Source organism: Chanodichthys erythropterus, chromosome 18 (genome assembly GCF_024489055.1).
Source record: "Chanodichthys erythropterus isolate Z2021 chromosome 18, ASM2448905v1, whole genome shotgun sequence".
Lineage (NCBI taxonomy): Eukaryota > Metazoa > Chordata > Actinopteri > Cypriniformes > Xenocyprididae > Chanodichthys > Chanodichthys erythropterus.
The window spans coordinates 21,038,150-21,053,091 of NC_090238.1; the positions used below are offsets into that span (position 1 = coordinate 21,038,150).

Sequence of the window (14,942 nt, forward strand, 5' to 3'; positions counted from 1 at the left end):
CTGAGGCTCCATTGTGTGTGACATCACTGTTCTCTTCTTTCTTTGTCTTCACCCACTGCTGTGCCCATGTGTCCGTGCCCGTGCATGAGGGAGTGATTCACTTACAGTAAGTGTGCTTATCTCACTGCCAGCGAACACACTCACATTACCGCTGGGACACACACAGGAAGAGAGCGAGAGAAAGTAAAGTCGATACACAGACAAACTGCAGACTCACACCACTCTAAAACTGGCTTTGTGGAGATTTCATAAAATTTTGGGAATTTAATAATTTTTTAGTAGTGTTGTATTGTTAATGTAAAATCACTGGCTACTTTTTACTAATACTTTTTTTTTAATCAAAGAAGAAAAATGTCAATTTTCCTACATCACAGCTTTTTTTAAACATCTTATCTATTACAAGATGGTGTTGGCAGCTCCTGAGCTTTCAGATCAGTGGCCTGAGAGGTTTAATGTTGGCTTACACATGTCCTGAAGTGTTGGCAGCCCATAAAAAGCAGGATCTGATCTACAGACTTCTTGAGACTCTGTCTGACACATGGCAAAGGTGTCTGATTGGCTGTCTTTGGCACTGTGTGCATTCAGGATGTTTTAACTCTCTGTAGACACTGTGACTGCTTTTGGGTAGAGATCACACCCTCCTCTGCTCCGTGTGCCCACATCTTCACATCTTCTGATATACACGCGCACACCCGTTCATCGGGGAGGAAACACGTCTCATGCACTCAAAAGATAAGGATCAAGATGCTGGAGAGCTGGCAGAAACAGTCTATGTGAGCCCCTCTCTTCAAATACTCACAGACGTATGTGTCTTTCCAAGAATGCTGGCTGCATCAAAGCATTTTTGACACATGGTGTGTCTCTCTGTAATATTAGAGACTGATGTGCAGGAATCAACAAGCATCTGATAAACTTATGAATTAAGGCTATAAAAGAGTAGAATGAAGGTAAAAACACAAAAAATAAAACTTTAATTATAAAATCTTAACTTTTAACTTTAAATAAAAAAAATATCTGGTTAAAATGGCCTTTGTGTTTCTCTTCAGACTTTAAGTAGCCAGAAAAACAAAAAACTTACAGTCATGAACTATTTTCCATTTGGCTGTAGAAGAGTGTCAGAGCACACACTCTCTCCACATGACTCTCACTTCATTTTCTAGTTTTTGTGTTGTTTTAACCTTTAATATTTCACAGATATACAATAATAAATATTGAATTGCGACAACCTACATTCAGTATATCAGTTTTACAGTCAATTTCGTACTCATATTTAGTTAACTTTAACCCATATGAGAAGGTTTACATTATTTATGCTCCTACTCAGCTCAGTATACTTGAACACACAGGCGGGTTAAAGATCTCTGAAAGATGTCTAAATCGACCAATAGGAGCGCTCACTGGCAACAAAGCGTTAAGAAGTATCATGAATATGTAAATATTTATGGACCGACAGCCAATGAGAGGCGCGTGGGGGCGTTTCTCGGAGACTCCGCACAGATGTTTGACTGAATGTAGGATTGGGGAGGAAAATGATGGAGTCTTGATGCGTTGAGTTTGTGTGTGAATACGAAAACAGCGCTGGAATTTCCTCTTCTCGACCGGAAAACCACCACTGCCCCTCGCCCTCAAACTCCTCAGTTTGGTTGTTGCCGGTATACGTCCGAGCAGAAAAGGGATTTCTGTATCGCTGCCGCTCTTTGCCCTGGGATAGCCTGCCTGGCTAAGGTTAGCCTAGGCTGCTAGCGGTGCTCTATGGGAATATCCAGCCAGAGCGGCTCTTTAGCTCGCTAGCGGGCTGAATGCAGCCACGCGCCTCCCGCCGCAACGGGCGCATTCAGCCGCTGCTGCTGCTGCATTATTCACGGGGTGAGTGCAGGAATGCGACCACAAGCAGGATGTTTGTGAATTATATTATGATAAGAGTCACTGTGATTGCAGGGGTTTCATTATTGATTATTGTAATGATCTCTTTGAGCTATATTGCTACTCAGTTGTTTATAAAAACACTGTGACTTAAAAAAAGGACCTTTAACCAGTAACCTGAGAGCAAATATCTAAAGTGTATGAAGTCAGTTTGACAGCACTGACAGTGTATCAGTTTGTATTCAGTGAATGAGGGTGTGAGTTGTTTGAAGAAGCCTTCTTCAGCAGCAGTCTTGTATGGATATAACGTGAATGTTTGAACAGCAACAGTTGTGAACATAATTAAAAGAAATGAGTTCTTAAAATAATCAATTTTGAGTTCCTTACAAACCTTTGATGAAAAATATAATTTAATGTCACCTATATTCATTAAAGCTTGACAGCATACAACAAAAACGATTTGAAACAAAAAATGATTGTCATCCTGTTAGATATTTAGGCAATGACACGGGAGAAAAAATGCTGTTGTGCTGAATATTGGCACAGCTGTGATTTGATTATTGTCACTAAAGGTTAAAGGGTGCAGCATAGTCCTCTTCAGCACTGACTACATTCACAATATAACAGCCTCAGGTGCCTTTCTGCTTTTGAAAAATTGCATATTACAAATGTTATGTTATTAAGCCAAATTTTTCCCATAGGCATTTAAAAAAAGTCTTTGTAACCAGGAACCAAACCAACCAGATACAAGATGAATGACAACTTTACAAGCTTTGATTTGAAGCAAAAAAGTATTTTAAAATTGGACGAAATTGGACTGTGCGCTTAACAGTTTTTATGATTCTACATCACTGTCATTGCTTCATGGGAGTGGACGGGTGTTAAAGAGTTATTTTGGTATGACTTGCTTGCTTTGATTCCTGGATTTGTGGCGATTTTATTGAAGAGTCATGAGTAAGGTAGTTTTTCACCAGGAATTCTGCTTTTAAACAATTATTTAAAAAAATAAGTTGAAATCATGCAGGCTGATGGCTTCAACAAAAGCATTTACCATCGATTAACAACCTCATATCTCACAGTAGCGCTTTCTTTAAAGGTTTGCAAGTTCTGGTTAAAAATCAATTCCTAACAAATTTATAAATGCACTCTTTCTACCATGTTTTTCTTTTGTGCAAAATAAAATATCTGTTAAATGTTTCTAGGTCTTCAGAATAATTGTAACTGGTCCAAAAGATTGAATCTGTCTGCTCTTTGCTGGTTTTACGAAATTTGTTTGCACAGTTAAACAAAGTCAGCCAAATCTCTAGATGTCATCGCTTTCCATTGCCTAGAACAGATAACTGATAAGGATTTTTCTCTTTTGCTGGTATGAATCAGTGGTTAAATTCAGGATGATTTTGTTAAAATGATCAGTAGAAATACAGAAATTGGAAATCAAAGCTTGACAGATGAGTTAAAAGATATCTTTTCATGCAGCAACCTTTATCACTGAGATCTAACTGCATTCCTCTTTGTTCCTGTAGGTTTATTGACACATGCAAACGAGGAATATTGGATTACCATGCACTGCTTACGTTTATTTTGAGGGATTTGCTGTACGGAATGAGCTCTGTGAGAGCTGTCAATCAACCTGGTGGATTTGTCATGTCATGCAATCATGCTGATCTGAGATCATCCACATTAATGTTTTGATGGCAAGGGATCTACGTGTTTTTTTTCTTTCCTCTACCTGATTTTAATCTCTGTAAATATCAATGAATGCACACAAGCCGATTTTGGACGGATACTTTTGAGAACTTTTCCAAGGAAAGGATTTGTGAGGGGGTGGCGTCAGAACGCGACAGTATTTTAAACAAACTGTCAGCTCTTTAAAGAGGAAAAAAACATGGCTTCGGTGTGGAAGAGACTGCAGCGTGTTGGGAAACATGCTTCCAAATTCCAGTTCGTCGCCTCCTACCAGGAACTCATGGTGGAATGCACAAAGAAATGGTGAGTTGTCACTGCTTGCATGTCTTGCGCGTGCCGCTACTCATTTCCAGCCCAGCTTGTGCGTGTGTGTCTGGAATGCTGAGTTGGCCTGTGACGTATCTGACTAACGGCAATGATTTATCCATTCCCCCAGGCATTATGTGTGTAGGGAGAGGCAATTCACAACTATACTTCCCCACATCGTATTGTTTGTTTTCTCCTCTCTGTTTAGGAATTGTGCACAATAGGTTGCAATGAAGTCTGAAGTGTCCTCCTTATATTTCTGCAGATAGGATGTAACTCAAATTGGATGAAGTGAAATGTTAATAATAACATATAGCACGTGTTAGCACAATTAAATAGGTGCAATATAAGCCAGAATTCTATATCTTTATATTTGACACTGCATTTACTATGTTTACATGCAATATGTTTTTGCTTAAGGTCCATACTCTCTTTAAACCTTTCAGTTACTAAAAATTATTAAATAAATGGCAATTAAGGTGTCTCGGGTATTGGAATATTATATAACATATAAATATATAACATATTTTTACTAAAGATGCTTACTCTTACCATAGATTTGAGTGAATTTTTGCACAGTAATTTAATCAACTTATTATTATTCTATCTAGAAAATGGCACATAATTTAATCTAGGTCATGAGGTGCTTCAATCTCATTTATTTTGTGTTTGTGTCTTTTAATGTTTGGGGAAACATGTTGATGTCTTTTAAAGTCTGCATGAAATGAAAATTCACTTCTCCAGTCATGCAGTCCACTTAAACCACACAGCTTTTGTACAACCCCATAGCTCGCTTTCAGTTCTGTCTACATCCAATCAACAATCTATAGAAATAGAAGACCCGTCCTACTTTTTTCGATCATCTGTTTCACTTGGATGTACATAATAACATAATTCACGATACCAAAATTGTGACTTCAATACAATATCTGACTAAAATATCGCAATACCAATACTGAATCGATACAAATATGCGCAAATATGCGCTGCACGAATATATTTTACTCCTTGCAGGAAGTGAAAGCAGAGCTCTGCACATACACACGCTGTCACACATTTATTATGAAATATGGCTCTTATTAGAATGCTGTCATATGGATTGTTTATTTTGTTCTGAAACAGTTTGTTACAATGTTGCATTTTCTTCTTAATTTGGTTCACTTTCACAAGGCAACATTTCAAAGAGTTCCAAAATGTGTTTATGCAAGTCACATGCGAGTACATCTGTTCTCTTATCGGTCAGTTTTCTCAGCGTCATTTATCAAAGTGATTGACAAGTTAGCTCCATGAGCTTTCTGTGGCTTTATTTGTAACTGTTGAGACACACGCAAACACTATACGAATATAGTCGTCATTCCTGTTAAATTATATAGGCTTCATCGGGACAGCATTCTTGTACGGAGAAGCACAATTAAACAACATTTTAAGATGAAGAGGCACTCTTTAGTTTTCAACTACGGTAACTAATGTGCTCACTCACAGAATAAGACACTGCTTTTTATATAACACATTTCCCGCTATGAATTATAATATCGTTTGGTTCGTTGGTCCATTGGGTTGGATTACTTTCACATCTCAAGCGAACCGCTCTAGAGTTCATTTGAAAGTGTACCAAGACCACCTCTTCAAGGAGGTCTCAGTATTCTTGTTTGGTCCGCTTTTGGTGCGCACCCGAGTGAGACTGCTGCATTCACACCTGTCCAAATGAACCGCATCAAGGGGGACAACGAACTCTAGTGCGATTCAACCGAACTAAATGAGGCAGTTGTGAAAGCACGCTTAAAGTACCAGTACTGATAAAATGTGGAAACGTACAGTTTTTATTAGCAGGGTATCGCGACACCTTTCTAGTACCAGTATATCTTGCTAATTTGGTCCCAGTTTGAGTGTTTGGTTACATCTTTGCTGCATTGTGGAATGCTGCTCAGAGGTTAAAGTCAGATTGTGGATTATGCTGAATCAAGGGTCAAGTACGCAGCAATTTTGCTGAATTTCTCAAGTTTGAGAATGTTGCCTCTGAAGTTTTCGTGATTTCCAAAAAGAGTGTTTAGATTTGCAGTTGGCAACACATTCAGTGCTCCACAAGGGAAACCTAATTCATATTTACTCAACTCAAGTCTGAGGAGTTCAGGTGCAGCAGGATTGTTTCTGGGCCCTGGAGGGCAGGCATGTGTCTAATTGAGTGTTTCACTCTCGGGTTTGACAAACACATACCCCTGAGGTGTTTCAGATATGAATGTGTCAGTTAATGGTATGGTAGAAATGCACTAATGTGGGTTGCTAAGGGCACTATGCTGAGAACTAAATGCCTTTCTGTGGAAAAACAATATTTCTTAATCAGGTTTTAAGACCAGAAAGCATTCCCTCTCTCCCCCTGTATGTGTGTTTTGGATGCACAGACTGTTATCTGCATGGTGATGTGTGGACCAATGCGGAGTCAGAGCGGCGCTGGCACTGATGAAAGAGCATTATTCACTTACTGACAAGAAGCTCAAAGGCGTTTGTACCAGGGAGACGTTAGTGCCTCAGCAGCGTGCGTGTGTGTGATGGCTACGTGATCTCTGTGCTTTCGTCTGTCCAGTGTGGCATTGCTCTGATGGAAAGTTTTTCACATTTGGCCTCAGGTGGAAACACTTTGAAAAAAAATAAAAAAATAAAATTGTGTTCTCCACTTTTTATGTAGAAAAACCACAAGCATTTGTTCTGGAAAGCCTGAAAAGAAGGAAAATGTGTTTTTAACGGGAGGAATGAAAGGATGAGTGAGTCAGCAGTTAAATTAAAAAAAAATGAAAACAATGTCATTTATTACTCATGTTGTTCCACACCCGTAAGACCTTCGTTCATCTTTGGAACACAAATTAAGATATTTTTGATGGCTCAGTGAGGCCTGCATAGACAGCAATGGTACTTCCTCTCTCAAGATCCATAAAGGTACTTTATAACATATTTAAAACAGGTAACATATTTAAAACAGTTCAAGTGACTACAGTGGTTCTACCTCAATATTATAAAGCGATGAGAATATTTTTTGTGCGCCAAAAAACTAAATAATGGCTTTTTAACAATATCTAGTGATGGCTGATTTCAAAACACTGCTTCGGAGCATTACAAATCTTTTGTCAAATTATATAATTATATAATATTAAGGTAGAACCACTACTCACATGAACTGATTTAAGCATGTCTTCAGTACCTTTATGGATCTTGAAAGAGGAAGTGACATTGCTGTCTATGCAGGCCCTTACTGAGCCATCGGATTTCATCAAAAATATCTTAATTTGTGTTCTGAAGATGAACGAAGGTCTTAGGGGTGTAGAACGACATGAGGGTAAATAATAAATGACATTATTTTCCTTTTTGGGTGAACTAACCCTTTAATAAAGAAATAGTTGAAAAATAATTTTAGAAGTTTTAACAGAGCATAACATCTTAACTGGTTCTGAGTGTAGGATGTATAAAAAGTGCATAGAATAGGTCGTCTATGTAGGAAATTCTGTTTCTAGAGACTGAAAGGTGCGTTATAGTATTTTAATCATTGATTTCCACAGTATTGTGGAATTATTGTGTGTGTCTATATGTTATTAGATCATTGATATCTGGTGGCGTGATTTATCTGTGGCCAGATAAGCCAAGCACAACAGTTCCGCCGGACACATACTGCAGGAGCAGCGTCCAGTCAGGCCTCAGACAACACCTTGGGCAGTGTTCCAGAAACATGCTGCTAGGATACGGGACACGCCACGGCCTGCTTAGGTATCCCCCGCCTGTTGATTCAATGCCTTCTAGAATGTTGGCCTTTGCAGTTCTCTTGTCTCTTGGCAACATCAAATGTTTATTAGTTGAATGTTTCAGTGTCTCTGGTTTAAAGTGCTGTTGTGTAATCCTGCCGATTCCCACGCCTCTATAGCATGGATGTGGTGGTGTTTAATTACTGTGGAGAATTGCAGCAGTAATGTATAGAATGATGTAGACTAGTTTAACAGCATTGTTTATTTTCTCTGGAGAATTGCTGTTGTAATTCAAAAATTGCAATGGGAAAAAATATTTTACAAAACACATGATACCGTTCAAAGTTTTGGGGTCAGTAAGGTTTTTCTGTGTTTTTTTTTTTTTTTTTTTTTTTTTTATATATATTCAGTATTCATGTATTAAGTTGATCAAATGTAACAGTAAAGACATTTATAATGTTAAAAAAGATTTATATTTCAAATAAATGCTGTTCTTTTGAACTATATTGTATCATGGTTTCCACAAAAATATTAAGCAGCACAACTGTTTTCAACATTGATAATAAGAAATGTTTCTTGAGCATCGAACCAGCATATTAGAATGATTTCTGAAGGATCATGTAACTCTGAAGACTGGAGTGATGATGCTGAAAATTCAGCTTTGCCATTACAGGAATAAATTGCATTTTAAAAAATAGTGAAATAAAATGAATGTTATTACTGTATCTTTGATCACATTCTTGTTGAGCATAATAGACTTTTTTCATAAACATCTTTATAAAAAAATTACCAACCCCAAATCTTTGAACACTAGTGTATTTTTAGTTCAACTCACCTTCTCTGCGACATACATAATGTTTTAATTCATATTCATTTGTTTTGTGCACCATTGTAAGGTCAGTTTTTCTGTAAAACTGAGAATATTTATTATGAAATTCTTTATACAGTAAGCTTGAATATTTTTTTCAAAGTTTAAACATCTAACATTTTTCTAATTGTGAATAGAAAAATGTACTGTCTAATAATTTGCTAGATAATATTTTAATAATTTGCTTTAGCTTTTATTTAATTTTTCAAACATTTTATGTATTATATATATGCATATATATATATATATATATATATATATATATATATATATATATATATATAATTACACATTTTACACAGTATAAATGAGTCTTTATACAATAATGACAATATAGCTTCCTTTCCTTTATATTTTAGGAATGGGGTTCCTTTGTAAGGGGTCTTTGGTATCAAAAGGACCCCCCTGCTGTCCAGTACTGCAGCAGTAATGTGTAGCTGTTTTAGAGTATTTACGGGGGCAGCCAGCTGCTTTTGCTTTCAGGCCCAGTGCCACAGGTCAGCCTGACTGGAATGAGGAAGGGAAATCCTTCAAAGTGCTACAGCAGCCAAGCCTCAACGCAGACCTTTAAAATCTCAGCATGCTTCATGTGGGATTTCACTTAACTTTAAGCCCAGCATTATGTATTTCAGTGCTGCCAAGAATCTCATCTTTACTGGTGAATTATATTTGACCCATGAGCACAGTGACACTGAGCCTGTAATGAACTTACAGTAGGTGTTCATACGAGAATTACATACTGAACCACAGAGCTCTCTGTGTTTTAAATTTCATTCTTAAAAATGCATTGAAAGATAGATAAACATCATACTTGCTTCACTCCCATACATTTTTCTTCTTTTTTTCTGGAGGGGTGGAGAAAAGGAGGTGATGATTGAAGAGAAGGAGATAGGAAATGTGGTTTAGAGTGTGAAATAGTTGTACATCCTTTCAGCAGAGGAAAAAAGCCCACAGGTACATGTTAAAGTAGGTCTATTGCAGTGCCTTTGCACTTTCTGGCCTGGCCTGATTGTGACTCCTTTGGTTCTTCTGTCTGTAGTAGGCACAAATTTCATCAGCACTGTTCAGCTCAGATGTGATCCCGAGTGCTAAACTAGGCTTAGATTTTATGTTACTTTATCAGAGTGAATACAAAACAACATAGATCATCTGCTTCTGGGCAAGCTGTTTAGTGAGATGGAGCACAGACTGAATATGGTACACGCTTTCTGTTGTCGGTAAAAGCTAATTCTCCTTTTCCAGCTGTGTTTTCCATGTGTTCATCCATCTGTTCATTATAAGAAATTAATTTCTCTCCTATTCTTTCCTCTCATGGCCCGGGGCCAGTGTTAAAGACACTCAACACAGTTGACTGAATTGTAATTGTCATTTGTGCTCCTTTTGATTATTATTGCAAAACTATCAGAATTTTTTTTTAATGGAGTTCTATATAGAACTCTAGAGTTCTTGTCTCATTTTTAAAGAACACTTTATGCCAAAAAGGTACTATAGAAGGGAAAATGTCTTAAATGATTCCATAATACTTTAATGTTTACCAGGTTATTTACTTTTTTCCTAGTGATAGAGTATGTTTGCAAACTGTTTAATTCATCAAATTTAATTAAAATGAAAGCTGCAAGCAGCGATGAAAGTGCCCTCGCACCCATGCCACCGCTACATGGTGGCTTTAGGAAAACAGAGCACGGTGGGCAATATGCATTTAAGTATATAAATATTGGAGGACAATGTCAGTCAGTTGTACTTGCCGCACTTCCTGCTACCAGCTGGTGGCGCTATGACTATAACAACATTTTGGTGTGTAGATGTCTTCAGGCCAGGGCACTTATCAAACGTGAAGTTTGTAGCAGATTGGACATTGTATGCTTGAGTTACAACAACTTCCTGTTTCGTGGCAAAACATCAAACTTTGTCAGGCCGCTACGGACATGCCCTTCAGCGAAAACTCAAGATCTTCGAAATTTAGCATCGCTAAGGCTTTAAGATTAGACTGACCATATATTATGATATTTTGGTTAAATCTCTTTGAGGAGTTAATCAAAGTGTAAAACATGATATTTCCTCTTGCCAGCAGGTGGCGCTATGACTGTAACTGAATATTGGCATGTAGATGTTTTCAGGCCAGGACTCTAATAAAACGTGAAGTTTGGAGAAGATCGGACATTGTATGCTCGAGTTACAACAACTTCCTGTTTCATGGCTAAACATCGAACTATGACAGTCCACCACGGACACGCCCTTCAGTGAAAACGTAATATCTTTGCAATTTAACGTTGCAAAGGCCTTAAGATTAGACTGACAACATGTGATGTTGATCTGATTAAAGTTCTAGGAGGAGTTTGTTAAAGTACAACATCTGGAAATGGCAAAAACTGCAAAAATTTTGCAGTTTAATGTGTGTACTGAATGTCATACTTGTGCGTGAAACGTAGCGTGAAGGGGGCTTGATTGAAATTTTGTAGGTGGCGCAATCGAGCCATTTTGCCACGCCTAATACTGAAATCCATATCAGATGTACATTTTCACCACTTCTGATGTGTGTGCAAAGTTTCATGAGTTTGAGCATGCTTAGGCCCTCAAAAATGCAATTCATTTCGGAGAAGAAGAAGAATTGACTGAGCAATTACAGTAGGGTACTCACACCATCGTTGTTCAGGCCCTAATTAAAACTAAATTAATTAAAATGAAATCCATAAAAAGATCCCAAAATGGGAACCCCTAAAAGGTTCTATATGAAGCACCGGAAAAAGCCTTTTCTTCTGTTTACTTGTCTTTCAAAATGTTTAAACTTTATATTAGCAAAATAGTTTTTTCTGTGGTATCAAAATTGGAATTGAGAACTGTGAAATTGGTATCTAAAATTTTGGTGTTGAACCAACTAGTGCTGCAACGAAATACGAAAATACGTCGACGTGCGTGAAATGCGTTGACGCGTCACATTGTTTACATTCATCTCGCGTAATGGTGGCTTCTGCTCCTGGGAATGGAGAAAGTTCTATTCTATCACAAAAACCTAGACCACGATTATCAAAAGTATGGGAATACTTTAAACAGAGGCCAAATAAAATGGTCCTTTGTTCCCTTTGCAAAATCGAGATAGCGTACCGCGGCAGCACAACTGCGATGAACTGTGACGCGAGATTAAAATGTGACGAGATTTCTCGTCGAGGTGAAAAGTAGTCTTGACAGAGTGTTGGGATGATTAGGAAAGAATATGCCACTGCTACGTTTACATTACGCCTCCACTGTCATTTTGCTTTGTATTTAAAAAAAAAACATTTGATTCAGTTGGATAACGGTCACCGCCGCTCCATATTTACAGAGTACACACCATCGTGAAAGTGAAAGTAAATGCGTGGGCGCATTCAAACGAGATTTCTGATGAATACAGATATCTCTCAATATGAAAGCTATTTTAGGCTGGGCAGTGTAGTTGTAACAATCTCTTAGCTCTGTATCAAAGAAAAAATTGGTCTTATTTGCACTTTGAATATTGAGAGAGTGCGATCATGGTTGCACTTATTGCAAAGTGTTACCATAAAAATGAATAACAGTTTTCTCTTAATCTTATTAAACACAAACAATAAGGTTTCATTTGTTAACATTAGTAAATGCACTGTGAACTATCATTAACTAACAATGAATGACTATTTTTATTAACTTTATTAACATAAACAAAGATTAATAAATACTGTAGCAAAGATATTGCTCTTTGTTAGTTGATGTTGGTTAATACATTAATGTTAATAAATGAGACCTTATTGTAAAGTGTTACCATTTTTATTTATACTGTTTTTATTTCTACGATCAGTTTGTGGAAAGAAGTTCAGTTAGGAGGTCAAAAGTTGTAGAAGCTCATAAATCACATGAGAAGTCAGTCAGTTGAAAAAAAATATAATAAAAAAGTTGAAATATTAGAAGTTGTATTTATAATTTTTTTGTATAGTTATCCAAAGGATTAATTAAAAAAATTTAATAAAAATAATCGTTAGATTAGTCGACAGAAAAAATAATCGTTAGTTGCAGCTCTAGAACCAGCCATATTTATTAGAATGCAAGGTTACATGGGTCAAAATCAATGATAGAAATAATTTAGTATTTATTTATTTATTTATTGGTGGTGGGGCCCATGGAAATTTTGTCAGGGCAAGTAAAAGTCAGACTGGGCCAGTAGAAAAAAAATCTTTAGCACTTAGCCCTGCCTTTGACCTGAAAAATGGCAATTTAATGCTCACGTTACTGTCTGTCACAATAAATCACCCTCTTGTCCACAACACACACAGATGCCCCACTCCCTGTCGCTCTCAATTAAGTCACTCAGGGTGAATGAAACAGACCCTCATTTGTCATTTCTCATATGAATGAATGCTGGCACTTGGCAGTTTGTTTGTTTTCATCCTTTTTTTTTTTTTTTATAAAGGAAAGTTTCAGGTTCAGTGCAAATTATAGCATTTGTGCTTTAATGTTAATTACTACAGAAAATGATCAGTAATAAGAAATTCAAGGGTTAAGTGATTTTTTTTTTTTAACACTAGTCTTCAAACAATGTGTGTATTAAATGTGTGCTACCATTTAAATGCTTTACTGTAATGTTCCTAAATTATCTTATGCTCCTGATGCTGTCGATATAACTTATTGTATTGATCCAGTCCCAAGGCCTTCGCTTCATGTGGATGTGAGGAAATTACTGATGCTGTGTAAGAGGCAGTGAAGATGCAGATCTATGTGTGTATAAGTGTGATAACACATGCTGAGCAGACTGAAGGTTTAATAAGGTCATGCAAGTGATCAAGGAATCAGAGGGGGTTCATGATGTATAGCTTGGGATTCATTGATCATTGCACCTCACAGTGAGCTGATCGGTGTTTCTTTCTCTCTCTCAGTGCTTTTGGGTTTGGATTCATATCTTCTGGATGCAGTCAGCCCTCATAATGAAGGATTCATGGTTTTGTGCATCAATCAGTTTGAGTTAATGGAGTCTAAGCCCTTTCATGTGTCTCATGACACTGGGTGTGTATGGTTGTTTGCTCTTTGGCTCAAATTAAAGCCTTTCTTGCTAGCAGGACCAGATAAAGGGAGATTTTACAGCAACTTGAAATGACTCTGAGGAAATAATTTTTTTTGTAGCCTTCAGTGATCTTATATAGCACAGCTTTTAGTATGCAGGGTCATATTGTATAGTTTTGTGGTGTTTTATTTTTTTCTCTGAGGTCCACTTGCTCCACAAATGTGATATTTTGCGTTACCAGAATTGTTAATAAATGAGAATTTAAATGTAGCTAACAAGCATCTAGTAATTTCATGAAAATCAGTGTAGGCACATTTAGGTTTATTTCCTTTTAAGGCTACAAATCTACCTTCTCTGTTCTTCTTTTTCTCTCTCCATTTGTGTGCTTACTCATTGAATGATTGCAGCGCTGATTGCAGTTTTTCATAATGGCTTCAATAAAACAGGTTTTATAACTGACTCGTAAACCTAAAAGAATATTTCCATTACGATATACTGGTAAAGGAAGTGTGTGTCTGTGTGAATAATCTGCCGGTGAGCTACAGCTAGCTGACATGATCATGAAATCTCAGGTCGTCAGTTAACTTTAGTTATACTGACTGATAGTCCAGAGACCACAGTACTACTTTTGGAAGAAACAATTGAAAAATTGTTTACTTGGAATAAATCAGATAAATCTGAGGAAAAATGTTTCTGAAGTATTTCTAAAAATAGACCTGCAAATTGTTTCTTTGCAAGTTGGGAAAGTTATGAATAAATATCTGTACATGGCTGAAACTAACAATTTTAATAATAGATTAATCTTGTTGATTTTAATTTTAAATTTGTAAATTGAAGTTATGCTATATTTACTAAACATTGTGGGCAAAAATAGCTTTAAGGTCTCTAAGAAACTGAAGTAGCAACAGATCTTTTCTTCTATTTTATGATTTACATCGAAGTCATTAATGCTGGGTTCAGACTACACAATATCAGCCCAATTTTGGCACAGTCCATTTGATCCAGGGTTTCGTAGTGATTTGTAAATGGCAATGGGCATCGGGATACAAAATTTGACCATTTTATCTCGTATAGTCAGTGCTTGACATTAACACCTGCCAAATACAGGTGAATTTCAGCAGTGGTGTGTAACACAGTCACTCCTAGCCACTTTGTCGGGTTGAATTTTATATATAATATAATATATATATATTTTTTCAATTTTAGTCTTTTAAAAAGCTGTCTGTAATAATAAACTTACATTCGTCAGCGTAAATGAGTACACCCCCTTTGAAAAGTAACATTTTAAAAAATATCTCAATGAACACATAAACAATTTCCAAAATGTTGACAAGAATAAGTTTAATATAACATCTCTTTAACTTATAACATGAAAGTAAGGTTAATAATATAACTTAGATTACATATTTTTCAGTTTTACTCAAATTAGGGTGATGCAAAAAATGAGTACAGCCCACAACACAAACTACTACTTTGTATGGCCTCC

At 36.7% G+C, this 14,942-nt stretch overlaps 1 protein-coding gene across 2 annotated transcripts in view; it reads left to right on the forward strand.

Annotated features, from left to right (window-relative positions):
- The first annotated feature begins 1,505 nt into the window (after window positions 1-1,505).
- Window positions 1,506-14,942, forward strand: part of ehbp1 (EH domain binding protein 1) — a 153,409-nt gene continuing 139,972 nt past the window's right edge. For both annotated transcript variants that reach the window (XM_067366969.1, XM_067366970.1), the window contains exons 1-2: window positions 1,506-1,866; window positions 3,387-3,852. In XM_067366969.1, the coding sequence (XP_067223070.1) occupies window positions 3,749-3,852 (104 nt within the window). In that variant the 5' untranslated portion in view covers window positions 1,506-1,866; window positions 3,387-3,748. The remainder of the gene's footprint in view (window positions 1,867-3,386; window positions 3,853-14,942) is intronic.